At 38.8% G+C, this 20727-nt stretch overlaps 1 protein-coding gene across 1 annotated transcript in view; it reads right to left on the bottom strand.

Annotated features, from left to right (window-relative positions):
• Positions 1-9474, bottom strand: part of hs3st2 (heparan sulfate (glucosamine) 3-O-sulfotransferase 2) — a 33852-nt gene extending 24378 nt beyond the window's left edge. Inside the window, exon 1 of the mRNA XM_085352673.1 lies at positions 8966-9474. Coding sequence (XP_085208799.1) covers positions 8966-9474 — 509 coding nt within the window. The remainder of the gene's footprint in view (positions 1-8965) is intronic.
• Positions 9475-20727: the final 11253 nt, after the last annotated feature.

Below are 20727 nucleotides of genomic sequence, written 5' to 3' on the forward strand. Positions count from 1 at the left end.
TGTGTGTGTTCTGTTCAGGAAGCACAGTAATGAACACTGAACCATTTTTCTTCTGAGCCTAAATGGTCTGTCACACGCTTAATGTAACAAGACAGACTGTGCAAAACAACTGGCCACTCTACTGAAACTTAGGGGAGTTAATTTCGTCTGACATGTTCTATGTTTTTGACTGTTTCTCAGTTATAAGCTGCTGAGAATGAATGTAAATAGAAGAAACAAAAGAAAACGAGCTATGATTTTCTTTTGAAGCATCTTCAAAAAAGGATGTTCCCAATTTTAAAGGCATTTTTACATATACATGTACTGGCTATTTTACTAGGTACACCTCTTTGCTAATTTGTACAACTGCTTATTAATGCAAATAGCTAATCATCCAATTAAAAGCAGCAACTCAACGTCTTTAGACATGTAGACATCGTCAAAATTACCAACTGAAATTCAAACCAAGAATCAGAATTTGGAAGAAAGGTTCAAGTGACTTTGAACATGGCAGAGTTGTTGATGCCAGATGGGCTGAGTATTTCAGAAAATGATCTACTGGGATTTTTCTCATACAACGATCTCTAGGGTTTACAGAGACTGGTCTGAAAAACAGAAAATATCTAGTAAGCAGCAGTTATCTGGGTGAAAATAACTTGTTGATGCCAAAGGTCAGAGCCTGGCCAGATTACTTTAGGCTGAGAGGATGGCGACAATAAATCAAATAGCCACTTGTTAGAACAATGTTATGAAGATGGGGATCACACCAAAAAACAGGAAACTGAGACTAAAATTTGCACTGGCTCACCAAAACTGGAAAATAAAAGGAAAAATGTTGCCCCGTCTGATTAGTGTCAATTTCTGCTGCAACCTTTGGAAGGAAGGATAACACTCAACACATAACAGCTGATCTGTACCAATATCAAACCAAGTTTTTTGTTTTTATTTGGTATTAAAAAAATAAGTGGTTTAAACGCCACAGCATACCTCAGTGTTGTTGCTGAGCATGTCCATCAGTTCATGATTACCGTGTATTTATCTTCTGATGACTGCTACCAGAAGCATCTTTGTCACAAAGCTCAAATCATCTCAAACCGGTTTCTTTAACATGGCAGTGAGTTCACAGCACTCCAGATCACCAGATCAATACTTGGTTGAGATCTTTTAGGATATGGCAGAACGGATTACTCACATCTAGGGCTGCCACGATTAGTCGACTAGTCACGATTACGTCGACTATCAAAATCGTCGACGACTGATTTAATAGTCGACGCGTCGTTTGAAGCTTTGTAAGATCACAAAAGACGCAGGAATGAGTAGTAGGATTTAAGAGTGTAATAACGGACTGAAACAGAAGATGGCAGCACTGCATGTACAAGGATGCCAGCTGCCGTTAAACCCCGAAGAAGAAGAAGCTGTGTCCCAGAATTCATAGCGCAGCCCAGCTCAGTTTCCAACAATGGCGGCAGCTAGTTAGTTTTAATGTTACTCTTATTATTCTTTCTGGGTCACACAATAAACGTTTAACATATTTTCAGGCGAGAATGTAGCTGTGGAAACCTCAAATATCTGCTCAGTTTATCAAGACACCACATATTTTCAAAAGCGCTCCGACGTTTTCGGAGACGTCTGTTACCCACTAGCTCGATAGCTAGCCGGGGGCTAGGCTCACTAGCGCCGTGAGAACACCGGACTCCCAGCAAATCGTTTTCAAACTCACCGCCGTCTTTCGCTACTCAGGTTAAACATGATATATAAGTCACTTAGATAACTTAAAAATGTTATTGTTTGGCTTTTTTCAGTATTTTATTTGTTCCTGAGTGAATCGGTTTGGCTGAGATTAAAGTTATAGTTTCTACACAACTGAATAAATGTCAAGCAGACAGCTGATTATCAGAAGTGTGAGATGCTTGAGAATTTACTCCGGTGTCCTGTTATATTTTAGATAGCAAGGAGTTTATTAAACTTCACCGAAACAATCTGCAAATTTCATTAAAATTTAATAAACTATCATCTTGTCTTTATTTTTAGTTAGCACAGACCTTAAACACTTAAAGCTGTAAGCTAATGATAGTTATATAAGATCAGATGCTGCTGGTGCAATAAGCTGTAGTTTTACGTCCAATGGATGATGATCTGATTAGTCGACTAATCGCAAAAATAATCGGTGACTAGTCGACTATCAAAATAATCGTTTGTGGCAGCCCTACTCACATCATAGATGAGTCCAACCGCAACTGTGTGATGCTATCATGTTACATTACGGTCAGGTACAGGTACATTACGGTCCCTGACAGGACCATGATGGAAACCTGACCATAATGGGAAACCTGACTGTAATGACGAGGACGACATGAGTAGTAACGCCCCTAAGCAGTATTCTGGAAAAACTGAGGCACATTCATTTACAGGCTTGCTACATGAGCACTACTTGCGCAATAATATGTAGCACATGTGTGTATTTCTGGCAGAAAGATGTGGCGCTTTGTTCTAAACATTTCGATAGATTAATAAGGTCAGTGAAATGCTGCTGTAGGAGAGAACCACAAAACTCTGGCACTCTGCTTACGAGTCCCACATTAGTGGTCACAGTCCTGCCTGCATAGTCAAGTTGTCTGTTTCTTAACATATCACTTTGGTGATTTAGTTTAATACTCTACTCCAAACATTTTGCGCTGTGAAAGAGACACTCCAAATGCGACAATGGGTACATGTCCTGCCAATAAGTGTCCAACCTGCAGTCATTAATTATTTTTTTAGCTAGTTAGTTTTAAGTGAAATCTTCATGTGCTGAAAGGTAGGAGAGCAATAACAGTTATTAGCGATCAACCTGGTCTTAATGAGCGACTAAGCAAACAGCGCTCTCTGCCCCCAGAGAATATTATTATATTATTAACAGTTTGTCTTAAAGAGTGGATTGTGTTATCTTAACCGCCTGTTTTTGTTTTTAACTCGCCTTCCAAGTTCTGCACATCTCTGATAAATCACTGAGTGAATTTTAAGGCCAAAACTAACTTTTACACACAGGTAAGAGAGCGCAGACTGTCATTAGCATCTCAGTGGATTCCTTCATCACACATTACATTCAAACAGCTCTCCAACCCCTGATTTTAACACATGTAAATGGTATTCCAGGAATCTTTGACAGAAAGTATTATGACTGTTATGAAAACAATGATCTTCTTTGTATTTTGAATTTGAATTTTATTACAAGCTCAAATGAGGGATTTTTGCGTTTCTCATTTCATCTGCTGAGCTTCATTTCACCTGTTAATGATGTGAATAAGAGCCTTCTGCAGACAAGCAAACAGGAATGCACCATGAGGTCGCTTCTGTTTGGTCAGTGTTGTCCCACAATTCCAAAGACAGCTCCCACAAAACCCCAAAGTCCAAACAGCTGACAAGAGTTACACACCCACACACATATGTCAAGTTAACACTGGTCTAATACACTTTCATTTTTGTGGTTGCAAGTAAAAGTAGAGCTTGGAAAGACACCACCCTCTAAGGTACAGGACTGAAAATGACTTATAAAGTAGGAACTGTCCAAAGAACAGCTTTGAAATACATTCATAAAGTCTGGAGAGCAAGTAAAAAAGAAACTAGGTGAAAGTCGCTCCTCTCTATATGCAAAATATAGAGAAATTATGGGTCACTGAAGACTTTTGTACAATTTAAGGTTTTAAGAAACCTTAAAAGAAAAAAGAAAGAATACATCAAAATAATCATTTGCAACCTAACAGAAAAAAATGCTCCTAATCATAACAGAGGTCTGAAGAAGTAATAACCCAGCAAACAATAAGCTAAATGGAAAATTAAGTTTACCAGTCTCAGAAATGACCTCCACATCTGGCTTGGGATCTACGAGGAAGCTTGTATGCAAGAATAATATTTTTCTGTATTTCATTTTCCAGGAAATAGTTTTAGTGGTTTGCAGTATAAAATGTATAAATAGGCAAACTGACTGGAAAGTTTTATTATTTAATATAACTTTTTGTATTATTGGGTGGGTTACAACGAAAGCTATCAAAATAATGTGAAATTCAATTTAGTTTTTTTATATACATCACCAAATCAGAACAGTGGCTTCAATGCACTTTCTTATAGAAGGTAAAAACCATACAATAATACTGAGAAAATCATCTATAGCGAACGATTCAAGTCAACGTTTAAGAAAGAGAAATGACATATAGTGAAATGTAGATCCCTCCCAAGGGAAGGAGGGGTGACTCCTAGCTGCCAGCTGACCTCTGGCTATTTTGAATGGCTGTATCTGTATTTCTTAATCTTTAAATTCAGGTGTTTTTCAGTCCTATTTGCCACAGATAAAAACATTCAACAAGTTCTGCAGTCTGCCTTTGTAAACATTTGTAAAAATAAATACATAAATAAGTAAATACAACAAAAAATAGAGTGGTGGTTCTAAGGAGATCAGTGAATTTGAGTACCATAATAGGGAGTCATGATTACAAGTCACTTTGTCTTCCCTTTTTAGCTAGTCTACAATCAACTGTAAGCAGCGTTACTGCAAAGTGGAAGTGTTTAGGAACCACAGCAACTCATTGGCAGACCATGTACAGTGTGTGGGTGTAACCAACGGCACATCTTTCACGTTAGAAAAATCACACGGCACACCACCAAACAAAAAGCATAATTTTTCCCTGCATATCTGGTATAGTGGAACTAGTTCAGCTTGTCCCCAGTATACCCTTTTTTCCTTTCTTCTGACCACTACTCATGCTAGGGCCTTCATCTGGGTCGGAATTTTCTCCAGGACCCAGGTCAGATTGACTACTTTTTCTTTTCAAATACTAATCTATTGCCTGTTGCATCTCACAGCGTGTAATTTCTTCTTCATCTTCTTCTGTTTTACTGGCAGTTGGTAACCCATTTAATTAGAGCAGGTAGTTGTACTGCCCTCCAGTGGAAGAGAAAGTAATCATTCTGCCCGTTACTCACGCCAATTGCTTAGAGTACTAATCAGGTGGAAGCAGATAATCTTCCACGGCACACCTGATCATTTCTTGCAGCACACAGTGATTGGGAAACACTGGTGTAACGTATACGTGGCTCAGTACTCTTGCCCAAATAGAGAACATTTGTAATGGAAAGTCAAGCAATAGCTTTCAAAATCCTTTACTTTAAATTAGCAATGGAGAGCCACATGACTAATGTGGGTAAAATATGTTCATTTACAACTTCTCAAATATTAATGATGGTTTATTTTCGCTTTTCATTTCAAACATGTCTGACACTTAAATTTTTTTCATCAAAATTTAATATTTTTTGAGTGAATCATTTGATTTCTAAGCAAACAGTGAAAATGGCTGTGAAATGTCCTAACGCCAAGAATGACATCATAAAATGTATTTTTAAAATAATTTTCACCAAAGTGCAAAATCCCAAACTAATTCATGACTATAAGAATTGAGCTACTTATTAAAGCAACTGATTATTATTATTATATATATTTTTATTATAAAAAAATCAAATGAGGTATGATCTATTCAATAAAACTGTCCAATATATTAATATATATTTAAATTAAACTGCAATGACTTATTAATATTCACTTGGATAGGCTAGAGTGGGCAGCTTGCTCTTGAATAAAGGGGATACCACAAGCTGTGGCATTTTCAGTTTGTCTCATTGTCTACTCTGAATTTGAGTGCTTTTATTATTACTGTGGATTTATAAACACTACTCTTAAAATTTTATTTTATGGATATTTAATTACATCTCACCTCAGTTTTTTTATTATTGCAAATTAGTTTGCTTGTCGAATTAATCATTGCAGGTATTAAACATGCAGATGTTTTGTATTGTATTTATTGCTTAACGAACAAAAGTCAGTTTAAACTTGTGCAGAGTTTATTTTGTTTAACGTCCTGGCTAAAGCCGGAGATACGATGACTCAGTACAACCTGTGATCGCTTGCAAAATTTTGCTAGATGTTGTGAACGTCTGGTGTAACATTTTGATTAGTTGGGACCAGATTGTTTTATTGTTTATGATAATTACAAATTAATTATAATGTATTGTTTACTATAATTAAAAAAAACAGCTGTTTTTGACACACAGTGATAAACAAATATGCCAGTTGATACGTTGTGTTACTGGAGAGCGCTCTGTTCTTTTCAAGGAAAATGCATACAGCCTATATAAATGCATTATCTTCTTTGCCTTTGGAGAGAAATGACACAATTAAATGAAATTTGATGTGCTGCCAAAAACCTAAACATTGTGACACATAATCACCGAGGGCCAGTCTTACACAATGAACATCCCTCAGTAACTCAGTAAAATCCAGTTGAATAATAATTGTTTTAGCCTTAAACAGTACCTTGGACACAAAGTTTCAATTAATTAAGTTGTTATCTCGTGTATATGAACTGTCAGTTTGCCACAAGTGTGCAACATTTTAGCTTTGTAATTTTTCTACAAGTGCTTCATATCACTGAGAGACCTCGGTTTATTTATGTGTAAATTTGGAGTGACTCAGTGACTCAGAAGCAGAACTTCTAGTATGGCAGTTTGCGTACTAATGATGTGAACAGTTACTGTTGTGTATCATTAAGCTGTATTAAATGCCATATTTAGACAATGGGAGGTTGCTGTAGTAAGCAATGGACTAGCAGAGGGTCAGAAGCGTCATTGTTTTGTATTGAAATTCAGATGTTTGGTTCTTCTGTAATTGTATTGTTGTTGTTGCTGTGTGGATGCTCGTTATTGTAAGGTCTGTGTATGAATATACTATGTGCGACTGGCTCAGTTGCATTATGTCTACACTGTGTTGTGTGCAAGTGTTTTCATAAATTAGCCACCAGTTTCAGCAATGAAAAGATGCAATCCTCTGGGCCTTTCTGAAAGTTTACTGGGTGCTTGCTGAAGTGTTTTGCCATCTTATCACCTCATGCTGTTTAACTGCTTCCAAGATTTTGCTCCTTTGTTTGTGAATGCATTGTTTCTAAATCAATTTGATTTGCAAAACACATAACAATAAAGACTCCATGTCCATAAAGAAACTGGTTAGAAAGTTCGACCCCACTGTTTCAAAATTAAGTTCCTTATTGAGCATGCAAACACAATTAAGTCACAATATAAGGTTCATAACAAATGAAAGCAAAAATAAGATCAATCTCAAAAAGTGGTAAAGTCTTTAGTAACGTGAAAATATTGTTAAAAATTAAAGTTTTACTATTTTAACATTGCTGGGGGTTTCTGTGTTACCTTTTATGTCTTTCTGTGATACGTTTTTTAATATTAGCCTCTGGTTCACTAGATTGGGATGAAAAGGATTTTCAGTTCTCTTTGCATCAGTAGGAATCTGCTTTTGTGATAATTCCATTGTATTAGAAGTCTTTAGGCCATCATTGTGCGCGCGTGTGTGTGTGTGTGTGTGTAGGTGTGTGTATGTGTGTGTATATGTGTGTGTTGGCGGTTCTCTTATGTTTGCATCAGTACAATTTGTTCATACAGTATTCAAGAAAAACACATGTATTATAAATATGGAGTTCCAACATATTCTATGTGGAATCCACAGATGATGAATATTTTCATCAAAAATCATTTTTGGTAAGGGCTATATTTTTTTATTTTGCAACTTTATACACAACTTTAATTTTAGGAAGGGAAAAAAATCTGGTGTGAAATGATGACCTAATAGTAAATTGGATGTACTGTAAAAAATAAAAAATAAAAATGTTGGTGTAGTAGTAATAGTAGTTGTAGTAGCATTAAAATTACAAGTTAATTCCAGAGATGTGAAAATTTCAAGTTAAAAGATGTTAACATGAGTTATTTTAAGAATTAGCTGCCAATCAATCAATCTTACAGCTTTTAGCAGCTCAAATTCAAGTTAAACAAGAGATTTTATTGTCCAAAACTTTAGCATGCAGATTTTCTGAATGTGCTTTAATCTTGCTGCTAAAAGCCAAAAAATGTCTCAAACTGCATGTCTGAAGACATCTGAGAAAACATGAACTGAGCCGTGATGGACAGATACTCATATACATGATAATTTGCTGCAGTCCGTGGTGTTCATTCCTGCAGTGCAGCCTGAGAACAGACTTCCTCCCTGTTTTGCAAGCAATGGCATGCACAGTGCTGATGCCATAGTAGGTACGTTTTTGGGAAGATGAGCTTCAACAGTGTGATGTGATGTGAGACAACAACCATCAAGCTGTTTTGGGGAAACACTTGCAGACTTCACGCTTTCATGGCAATTAGTGTGCTTTTGGTTTTGAGGATACTTTTTACTTTCTGCTATATAATCAATTTGTTTCTTAGAGTTTAAGATTTGGAAATGCTCTGTGGGTTAAAAACAAGTCAGAAAGGTGTCGTGTCAGACTTATAAAAGGCCATGCAGATGGGAATCTAGTGAACACAACACACCTGTAGGCAGAGATGAGCCCTGGGCTTGTTGCGCTTGTGGGTCCTTTCACCTGCCAATGCAAGAACATTCTGTGCTCTGGTGCAGCCTGTTTGAAAGGAGCTGCGGGCTGCCTTTGTCAACTGTGGTGTTGACTGTGATGTGTGTGTATGTGTGTGAACTGCATCAGTCTACATCAGCCTCATGGCGCTGTCTGCTCAGCACCATGGAGCTGTGACAGCTAACATGTGCATGGCTGAAAAAACACAACATTACACCTTGTAAAAAAGTAGAGCCAGTGTATGTCCTTAGAAGCTGTGTTTGTAATACCCAACATGTGTATGTGTTTGTGTGTGTTGTAGTCCCATCAACTAAGCTCATTCAAATAAATTTTAGCTTATTTAACAGAGAGTAAATGATAAGTGCTTTAATTACGCAATTTTGCTTTCCAGAAATCCACTTTAATGGACCTGGAAGAGCTCCCGTATCATAAACCAAGTCATAAAGACAAAATGAAAGATGTGCGATATTTAGCCATATCGATGACAACAATGTAAACGTGCTTATCTTAGTGAAAGAACAATTAGTTTTCAGTGTTTGCTTCGTTTTTCTCACCTGTACCAATCTAATCCTCTGTCATAGTTTCTGTCGAAAAAGTGCGGCTCTGTTCCAAGCGCGCGCACATCTGGATGTATCCGGATGAACTCCAACACCGCCCTGGTTCCTCCTTTCTTTACACCGACTATTAGCGCGTTGGGCAGCTTCTTGTTCCCATATTTTTGCGCAACACTCATGTTTTTCAACTTCGCGTCAGTCCAGTGACTGTCAGAAGAGGGGGCTTTACTTTGTTCGCGGAGATCGCTTGCTCCTCGCTGGGCAGCAGACTCATCCAGTGTGGACCTGGCTTTCAGCAAAGCGCAGTGGTCCAATTTTCCAAGAAGTTTCTTCCCTCCTGCGTTCTTGCCTGGCGGACACCGTTTCCCCTCGTAGCCCTGATTTGTCATGATTGTGCCGCGACAAAAAATGATATTATAGCATAAATAGGTGCAAGACAGTGACACGGTGAATATGAAGGCGAATCTGGCGCTGAATCTGTTCGCAGATGAAAGGAACCTATGTGCCATGTCTCCATGGGTTCAAAGTCCTGCATGATTTTCCATGGAGCTTGCCTCCTCTGTTGGTCTGCGGTCGGAGTCCGGTAGTAATGTGGGTTCCAAAGTCAGACAGGCTGGCATATGAGGATAGGGGTGGTTTCTTGGAGGCATCAGCTGCGCACAAGTCGTGTTATTTCTTTTCATAGGCTGCTCAGCCGAATATGATCACAGCAGAGAGAGAAAAAATGGGTCACTCCTTTAAACAACTTGTTCTTAAGTAGTTTGAAGAGAGTCATTTGGATCAATTACTGATGGCACTGTCTCGAAACGTATACCAAAGGAATTCGACGCCCATCATTACCCTCCTTCTCTTTTTCTCTTGTGTCAATTGTGTGAGAGAAGAAAAAGTCCAAGGCGTCCTCGGTGTCTCTGAAACTCTTTGTAGCGCGAGCGTTCTGCTTGCCTTCGTGGGGATTGTGATGCCTCTCCCTTTCATAATGAAGTTGTGAAGATATATGCACTTAGACTACCAGGTATAAATATTTAATCAACCCTCTGACGTCATGCACAAGATCATAATTCTATATACGTTTATCTTTTAAAGGAACATCCCAAATATTTCAGGCAGGGGAACATTTCAACGTGGGTTTCATTATAAGTGCGTGCAAAAGGTAAACTGTGGTTGAGCCTATTGAAACTTGAGCCCATGATGACGTGTAGCTTCATAATATCTTGCAAATCTGCCCTAAAAGTTTGACACTAAGCAACTTGCGAAAAATATTTTATATAATATGTGGAACATTTAGGCGAGGAAAAAAGAGTTAGAGGAAATTAAAAAGTGATGAAGATGGGTGGGAAAGACTTGTTGCAGCCATGGTGACTCACAAAGTTAATTTCATGAAATTATTTTGTGTGCTGCTTAAATCTGGGTTATATTTTTGTGCTCTTTCTTTTCACCACCCCATCCTAGGCAGCACACACCACATACTGTGTGGAATAATGCAGCCATAGCCCCCTTCCATTTGCCAGATCTGGATGACAAACAAGCTGTAGCAATTTTCTTGTTACCCAAAAATGAACCAAATAAACTGAAACTTAATCTATTCTGGGCCCGAATTAATGTGTATGGTGGCTCAGATCTCTTAGAGCCAGCACTTTGACTTTAAAGCTGTTCTCAGCTGCTTCTAAAGCCATAAAGTAAGTTTCCTGTTGTGCGTTACAAATTTAACTTCTACTTTAAGCAAAATGACTAATCAAGGTTGAGTGGAATTCTCTACATGTCGAGTGTTTTTTGTACGCACACCTGAACATTAGATCACGTTTCCTCAGTGTCGCTACAATAAAAAACTGGATGTGGGGTGGAATGCAAAGATATTTGTCTCTTTCAGTGTCATGGTCAAAGTTTGTTTAAATATGTAGGAGTGGATAGATTTCTAAAGCAAAAATATCAATGTAATATATTACTATTCTGTTTGCGTCTCCAGCCTTGTGCAGATGCATCCCTGCCTTTTTCATGAAGTTTGGGATCCATTTGTAGCAGCTGTGTGTTGTATCGGTGTCCTCTGAAGCACAGTCTAAGCAACAGAAAGGGCGTGAAATGGTTGGAAGGGGAGATATTCAGAGCTGAGTTATGTAGCAACATAGAGCTGCTGCTTCAAGGCACAGAGTCTACAAAAGAGTGAAGCACGAAAGTGAAAAAGTTAGTTTTATAAAGGATTTTAATGATAAAAGTGTACTCAAACCGTAATACATAAAACTAAATAGCAGCTAGGTGCATGGAGGTGAAGGTGAAATTCCTCATAAACAGAATGAGGCAGAAGCTTAATATTGAGTATATGCATTTTCTAACTCTTCAACTGCACACAGAACTAAAAGGTCACATTTAGTATCTATATGTGCATATAGTATATTTTCCCTTACTTAATCATTAACTTGCTGCTTTAATTTAAAATAAATATGTAAATAGGGATCATGTTGCACAGAAAAACAGCCAGTTTTTATTAATTAAAACACAAAGTGGTTGAATATACCTCCTGCTCACATTGCTTACAGCTAATAGATTTAGTCAATGTGGGATTGCCATTGGGTTTATATTGTTTGTTGCTACCTTTGACCTATGCAGAAAAAAGGCTATGTGTATTTATGATTAGCATTGTTAAACTGATGTTTTCGTCTGATTAATGGTGTATAAATGTATTAATCAACCAGTATGGCTTGATTGGGTGTGTGTGAATATATGGACACGGTCTTTGTACGGTACCTTTTTAAATACACGTATCAGCAGTAAGTGAGAGAGTGTGTTGGAATTATATTTGTTCTTTGGAGCTTTTCTTCCAGTGCACCTGTTGCCCATTCAGAGATTTTTGCAGAGATTTTGAACAACTTGCTTATTAATTAATTCAGAAAACATCCACATACATTTTGGAAATATTGACACACAGCAGACTCAGTGCTGTTTTATAAACAGACTGCATTCAGGGCTCCTTGGGGTTTTCCACCATGCTGCTTTGCTGTGTTTTTGGAAACAAACAAGTGGCAAGTTTTTACTTCTACTGCAGCTGAACAGTTTTAATGAAATAATCTGTCAGCCCCCCTGTGCTGCTTACCAGACAGAATCAGTTCACCTGAAGCTGATGTTGGATGGTGTCCAGGGATGTAACCAGCTCCAAAACATTTGCAACTCAGAAATGCATTTGCTTTTGCCTTTTTTCCACATTTGTCTTTCTGATTTCAGCTCAAATACGGAAAAATAGTTAATGTTGTTCTTGGAAAACAGGCAGTAAGATAGAAGTTTAAATTTTTTTCCCCCTGTAAATTCCTAACTCCTGACACATACCTGAATGTTTGACCGGACCAGTCTTTCATGTTTGTCTTCACCAAACATATGCATCACTTCTATAGAGACAGTAATAACTAAAGAACAAAATTGACAGACTGAGTCAAAAACAGTTCAGTTACTGTCACTCAAAAATAAAACATGAAAGAATGGCTCTAGTATGCAAGGACATTCATACTTGTAGCTGCTTTGAATGTGTACTTGGAATTAAAATTCAAGAGCAAAAGGAGGAAAAAATTTAAATATATTCATGCTTCAATTTTGAAACACTATTGACTTTTTACTCAATGCAGGTAAAGCTTCAACTTCACTCCACAAACGCAAATAAATACACACCTTCTTTAGGAAACCTCCTTCTCACACTTACACAGACATAAGGTATTAAAAGGATCTTTACATAACACTTGAGCTCCTGTTTATCTCCGACAGTGGAGTATAAACTGATATAATAGAGTTTTCCAATAATGCTCATGATCTATAACCATACACAGATCCATAACAGGAAATAAAAACAGACACAAACACATTTATTTACAGGGCTATGTAAAACAACACAACACTTTAGGAATCATGATGGTTATTTTTTTGTTTTCTGATCACATAACTGCAATCCCATTGAGTAATGAAGCAGAATATTATAAAGCTGTTGCCTGATATGTGCTCGTATCCCACAGATTGCTTCTAAATACAAGTTTCTACAATATCTGATACTTTGTTACACAGATTTCAGAAAATGACATTTGCAGGGCAGCATGCTGACTTTCATGCTGTGCCTAGTTTTGCTCATACTGATCCTGCAGCAGAGCAAAAGTAACACACTATTTCCCTGTTGAATTAATCTGAGTTGACCACTTGCCACTATGGCCCAATTAACCTCAAATAGTATCTCTTTGCTGCTATACCATTTCTGCTAAACTGCCAGCTGGATCCTGGGTGAAACTTCTGTTTCAAACAGAGAATACTATTCCAGGGGATTCAAATAATCTTCTTTTTTAAAAGTTGATATAAACCACTGAGAATAAGCAACCTTGCCAAGAGCACCCTGTGGTAATGAAACACCTTCCCTTTCTTCTTTCCATCATTCTATAATGCCAGGGATATCAGGATATCTCACTTCTTCATTTAGTTTCTTGCTTTTCAGAGATTATAGGATCAGAAGTATCTGTGTGATATCAGGACTTGACAGCATTAAGTTATTCCACCCACTCTATGTGAAAACCTGACATTATGTGGCAAATTATGTGGCTTCCTGTAGACTGCAGGTTTGTAGATAAACTGAAAAAACAAAACAAAACAGTGGTGTAAGGACAATAGCTGTTGTTCCCTTAGGGGTGGGGGTGACAATGACAGTGATGATGGATTTCAGACCTCAGGTTATACAGCAAAATATGCCATGTTTATTTCTGGTTAACTCTCACCCAGCAGTCCCCACTCCAGATCAAGAGTCTTTACTTAATATCTTCACAAAAAAAAGAAAAAGAAACGTTTGTGACTCCATGGTGTAGTGGTTAACACATTCTCCTTATACATAAAAAATCTCCTGTTTGAGAGTGGGAGGAGACAGATCCAGACTCAGGGGGCCACAAGCTAGCGCACTTCTCGGGCTAGTCCCAATCTCAGAGAAATAGGAAGGTTGCATCAGGAAGGGTATCCAGTGTAAAAAAAATTCAAACATACTGATCCATCTACTGTAGTTACCCCTTGGGGAAATAAGGGAGCAGCCAAAAGTATTAAGAGAAGATATTTTGACAAATAAAGAAGAGTTTGCAGAACCCGAGCAGTTACAGCAATGTCTTGTGTCACTTCGACTGCGCTAATGTTTCAAACATTAAAAACAAAGATGCATTTCTCTCTGTCTTCTTTTTTTCCCCTCTCACTGAATCCATAACATGTTATTATATAACTACCGAACAACCCTCATCATAATGTTCTGGCAGTGATGCAAGTGCGAGCTGCTGTAAATCATTGGTGTGATAAGACTGGAAGAAGCGACAGTTTGCTTCTTCCTTCTATTTTAGCTAAGACCTTTCTTTTTCTGCCGCCTGCACAATTTAACTAAGGCATTTCTACCCCAATTAGCCTTTTCTACCACCATTATGGTGCCATCAAAATTCATTTAAAGATGCTTAATAAATTTAGTGGCACTCTATGGGGTTTTTTTGTGGTCCTTTCGGAGGATTGTATATGTAGTTTAATTATCTACATGTTGGTGTTTTAAGGTCAGAGAATTACGCTTGAATTACCAACTGGTGGTCATTTAATGGTCTATTGAATGTATTAATAGTTTTATATTCATTACTTAATTAACAAATGTGCTGGAGCTCTTTCTGTGCTGGGCAAAAAGGGAGGTGTGTGTGTGTGTGTGTGTGTGTGTGTGTGTGTGTGTGTGTGTGTGTGTGTGTGTGTGATTAACAATGACTTGAACCTCTAAAGATATGTAATTAAATTGTGTCACTTCTACTAGACTGCTGGGTGTACAAGTGCAGACCATGTTATCTCGTGCATGAGTCTGAGCACTATGCACATGCACTGCCTAATAAACATATTGTATTAAAATGCAGAGGGTAGAAGAAGCTATGTGTTTTGTTTAATAATTAGGGGGGAAAGTCTTCTTTTTTTCTCCAATAGCCACCCAAAAGCTTTTGCAATAAAGACGCCTTGACTATGAAACCTGTTATGTGCTGAACTTCTGGAAGCAAAATCATCACTTTTCAGCTTTCTCATAATTGAGTTTTGGTAACTTGTTTTTAAACGTGTATTCCTTGTATCTGCAGTTCAAACCAGTTTCTATTGCCACTATAACCATGATTATAACAACTCCTGTTTTTTTTTTCCTAAAAAGTTCTTCTTCCTCTGAATTTGCCATGGATTTATCAAGAAAAGACAACAAGAACAAAAGCCAAGCATCGACTAAAGGCCGTTGAACAGCAGGTTACCTCTCTCTTTGTCAGCTGCGGTGTCTGTTAATTGCTGCTGACATTTTGCCCACGTTGTTTAAATCCAAACTATTCTGATGCACCGCTTTCTTTTGTTTCTTCCCGAACGGGGGACATAGTTTAGAAATGCCACCTTCTCCGCTGTCTGCTGAGAATCTCAATATTTGACAAAATCTTCTAATTATCACACCGTTTGTTTTGACAGTACTCAGCAATTTTCCTAGATGCAGCAAACATTTTTGATCCTCTTGCATGCAGAGTGAAGTTAACACCCACAGATTTTACCCCCTAGCAGGTGAAAAAGACTCTTAACTGTCGAGAGGAATCCTGAAATTCCAATTAGTTACAAATTTAGCAACAAAAAAAAAAAAGAAAAATCAGATTTCTTTTATCTTTAACACTGCAGAAATCTGATACACATTTATTTGATAAAGTAAGAGACACTGATTCTAAGCAGTCGATGCTCTTTTTAATTGCACTGGGGAATAGTTTCCAACACTGACTTTTTTAGAAATGGAAATCTTGCCATCGCTTCTTTTCTTAACCATTTGTCAGTTCATAAAGTTGTTTGGGTTATGGAGAAGCTACTCAGTCATGCTTTTGATCAAGTGTATCTGCATCATTTTCTAGCACCGACCACTCCAATTTGATGTAGCAGCTGTCTGACGGACAGCTGCCTCCAAAGAAGGACATCGGTGTGGTTAAATATGAAGCAGTCGCTTTGCTGCAAGCACTTCTGAACACAGTTGCTTATTGATTTAGACAGACCACATGGCTGATGGATTTTGTGCACTTTATTTGTGTCTCAATGACAGAGACAAAGGGTAGCTTTGCTGAATGATTGATCACTGTGCAGAGGAGGCTACACTCCTGTTTCTGTTACCTAAATGCGACAAGAGTCAATTGATGGCTGTGAAGAGGATTTCGATGTCCTTTCAGTATCTCTCAGATTTGTATTCTCTGATTGCATCACAGCCTCTTTATTCTGGATGACCAGCATCCTGTGAAAAACACACAAATGGGGAGTACCTAATCCCCTCTGTTATTCTGGGGCTCAGCAATTCTGAATCCAGACAAAATGAGAACTGTCTTTCACTGGGCCGTTGTATCACAGAACAGAATCAAACTGGGGGAACAGTGAGAAAGTCCGATAATGACACAGACCACCACGAGTCTTTCTGTGAAAATTAACTGGCTGCTATTGCTTGGTTAAGAGAAGTTTTTGTTGCACAACTTTACTATCCAGTAAAGTCATTGTACCTTTTTTTTTTTTTTAAATTAAAACATTGGTTCTGCAAAGTTAAGAATGAATGCTTTAGATGTTATTTCTTAAGACCCTACATTTCGGTTTTAGCTGTTCCACCTGAGGAGAGAATTAACAATGACAAATATTGGTTGGGAAGTCCAGCAGAATTTCACGTCCAGCGGAGATGAGAATGTTTAATTGGCTCATATTGTGCTCCGAGCAAAACTGTAGATTGTTTAATTTACACACACGCTGAAATGGCTGCATGATTAGAATATTATATGAAGCGTTTCTACATTTCCCACTCAAACAGTCTCTACATGAACATGAAGAGCAAAAATTAGGAATATGACCACATGCTACATGCATATTTAACAGCAAAAAACCCACACATACACACATACAGATGGATAGATCAGTTGATATGTAGGCCCGAACCCCCTCAGTGAGATCATTAACAAGACTGGCTACAGATACCGACTACTACAGGATGAAGCAATTTTCAGCCACCTCTGCTACATGGATGACATCAAGCTGTATGCCAAGAGTAAACAAGACTCTGAATCACTGATCCAAGCCACCAGGATCTACAGCAAGGACACTGGAATGTCATTCCTGTTCGAGAAGTGTAGTCAGACGGTAACAACGAGAGGGAAGGTAGTCAGAGCTGAGGGGATCCATCTACCAGAAGACAACATTGCAGACATCAAGAACAGCTTCAAGTATCTGGGAATCCCTTAGGCCACTAGGAAAGCTGCAACCACCAATAACCTGCAAAGGGTCAGGCAAGTCCTGAGAAGTCAGATGAACAGTAAGAACAAGATCCAGGCTGTTAACACCTACGCCCTGCCCGTGATCAGGTACCCTGTTGGGATAATAAGTTGGCTAAAGGAGGAGATAGAAGCCACTGACATCAAGATGAGGAAGCTCCTGGCCATGCATGGAGGGTTTCACCCCAAATCCAGCACCCTGAGACTGTGGTACTGACACTCACTAGTCCCCGCCCTCTTTCCTTCTGTTTAGTATACAGTCCAGGATGAGACAACGAACATCCATGATGTCATGGTTGGCTGTGTGGCAGGCGGGCAAGCAGGAGTGGTGGATCCAAAATGCAGGACTCAGACACAGAAATTCAACTTAAAGCGCAGCTTTAATGCTGGAAAACCTCTTACTAACTAAACTCACCAAAAGACAAACAAAAACGCTGGTGGACTAAAACACTGAAGCACAAAACACTGAACTGGAACTGGAAACAAAACACTGGCAACACGGAGGCAAAACACACACAGCTTGTTGAGGGTACGACGCAACACTGACTCAGAGAAACACAGGGACTAAATACACTGGGAAGTAACGAGGAGAATGAGACACAGAAGGAGAGCACAGCTGGGGGAAATTAGAACTGACGAGACAAGCAAAGCAGGACACATTCACATAAGACACGGACCTTCAAAGTAAAACAGGAAGGATCACACAGAGACGCGAACTTGACACAGTGGAGACAGCAACTAAGAAACACAGAGACATAAACCATAAGGCAGAGGACTCTAAGAACCGAGAGACACAGAGGGGAAATCAAACATGCAGACACAGACTTACACAGAACAGAGGGGACATAGAGAAACATGAAGGGCAAGGGATCGAAACTAGAAACTCACACCAAGTACAATAATACAAAAATCACAAAGAACTAAAACGCTGGGTCAGGAGACCCAGGACCCTGACACATGAGTAGATTAGAAAGATGGCCACAACCTACCGTGTGCTCAGTGAATACCTCAGGCAGCAGAGACCCAAGAAAGCGGAGCAAGAGGAGGAACCGTTATGGAAGGACAGGCCCCTGTGTGGTATGTACCACTGGCAGATAGAGGAGGTGGCTGACATCCAGAAATTCTACTAGTAGTTGGACAAAGATGGACTGAAAGCACATGTGCATGACTATCAAGAATTTTTGCAGGGCTTTCATCATTAAATGTGGTAAAAACTCTCTGACTTCAATGTCCCTGCTGACCTTTTTGATTTTCCTGTAATAAGCAGACTGTTACATGACAGTAATAACACTTGGGGGAATATTCCTCCAACTCTAAACTTCTCCCTCTCTGCTGAAAGACTGAGCAGACTATTCACTCATTATTATTTTCATTCCCCATCCTCAGTCACGGAAGCCCTTTCCATATTGCTGCCCATTCCTCAAGTTTGTGTTTTGCTAAAACCTTTTACATGTTTAATGTTTTCTTTCTTGCTATGGCCCACAAGCTATTTTTCAAACCTTCAATTTGGCCATAAGAAAGAAAATTGCTACTTTTTAATGGCATGAAAGAAACCCATACTTTGTAGAAACTCAAAGGGGTTTGGCTACGTTGCAGAGAAGTTGTTTGATATGTAGGCCTGTGAAGAGCAGAGATGAGATAATTCCTAAATTGGTGATTGACCAGAAACAATTTGAAAACCCTTCCATCTAAAAAAAACAGAAGAGGAAAAAAAAACATAAAGTTGGTCTTGTGGTCCCTTTTTTTCCTTCAGCCTTATTTGAGGTCCACTTTGTCAGCTGATGTTTTCTGTAGATGGTGGATCATTGCTGTTTTTCTGCAATTGTATTCCACATTATTTTTTCCTACCTGGTATCTTGTTAGAATGCACAGCTTATTGGGCCCTCAGCTCCTTAATTATCTGGGGTGATCGTGGCTCAAGAGTTGGGAGTTTGCCTTGTAATTGGAAGGTTGCCGGTTCGAGCCCCGGCTTGGACAGTCTCGGTCGTTGTGTCCTTGGGCAAGACACTTCACCCGTTGCCTACTGGTGGTGGTCAGAGGGCCCGGTGGCGCCAGTGTCCGGCAACCTCGCCTCTGTCAGTGCGCCCCAGGGTGGCTGTGGCTACAATGTAGCTTGCCATCACCAGTGTGTGAGTCCTTAGGGACTAGCAAAGCGCTATACAAATACAGGCCATTTACCATCTCCCAGTGGGCCTGAACATGAAATAAACATGTATATACCTTGCAGTTTGCCTGAAATTATCCTGGTAAGATGCCTCAAGAAGTAGTTTTTGCTTTTCTGCACAGGCATACCAATATCCTCCCATCCAAAATGCAGGTCACATTACGTGTTATGACTGAGGTGACTGAGATGGGCCGAGAACCTATCTGCCTCTATCCATGCATACATTTTTAAAGATACCTGGTACTGACTCCCCTAAAGCATGCTATTCCTTGAACAGAATTTTTTGATTTTCCCAAGAAGTCTTGCAGTTCATCAGACATCTCCGCATATGAAAGGTGTCAGTGCAGGAAAGAGCAGATCTGCTCTTACAGAGCATCCCGCTGTGAAAACAGAAGTGAGAACAGAAGGTGTTTGTAAAAAGTATCTTTTTATGATAGTGTATATGAAAAATGTGTAAATCTAGCACAAGTAACATGCAGAGCAGTGCAAAGATCTGGGACTTGGTATAAGAATGTTAAAATTTAAAAACAGCTCATTTGTCTCAGGTAAGACACCTCTTTTTTTCCTCTCCAATAATGTGAAAGTTAAGAGCTTAAAGCTTATTTCATTTCTTCACAAAGAAAAACAAACAAGCCTGAAGTAAATGCAATAATTCAAATTTATAATATCGAATCCGATAAGTAAGGCTGTGCCTGAAAAGAACACACTGATTTCTGAGTTCATGTTTACTAAACAGGAAATGTCTAAACAATACTGGAAATCTCAGTCATCTAACGTAAAAAGGAACAACTGCTGTCATCAGTCCTGCAAACACTGGTGTATAAAACAGGATTGGCAAAGCACTAAACCATATCTATTATTAAAGTGCGAAGGAGAATTTTTAGAGCACTCTGAAATTCTGCTGTATTCATAATTTATTTTTAAATCCTTCTTGGTCCCCACTACATATTCAGATCTCATTTACTGTCATCCGTGCAGACTCACCTCTTTTATCCTGCAGGAATCTAGTCTCAATTAATGTTCTTATTGGGATTTCAGGGAGGATTTGAAAGGAAAGGTGCTCAGCAGTGACCATGGAAACAGGTAGCAGAAACAATCTGTGTGTTCAGACACAGACGGTGGAATAATGGAATTATTTTTGCCTTTTTTCTTCTTTACCAAGTTCCTGGAAAATCCTTGTAAGTTTATCATAAGTTGGTAGATATAACCCTACACAATCTGAAGAGGGACTTTTAGAATCGCTACATAAATATTTTATCAACTTTTATATAAATTGGTTGTTGCAAATAGTGATGGAGGTGTTCAATTTTCTGCCTAGTTTGTCTTTTCAC

This window comes from Diplotaxodon limnothrissa, linkage group LG4 (assembly GCF_057381915.1).
Source record: "Diplotaxodon limnothrissa isolate DT_005_m linkage group LG4, D_limnothrissa_male_GT1.1, whole genome shotgun sequence".
Classification (NCBI taxonomy): domain Eukaryota; kingdom Metazoa; phylum Chordata; class Actinopteri; order Cichliformes; family Cichlidae; genus Diplotaxodon; species Diplotaxodon limnothrissa.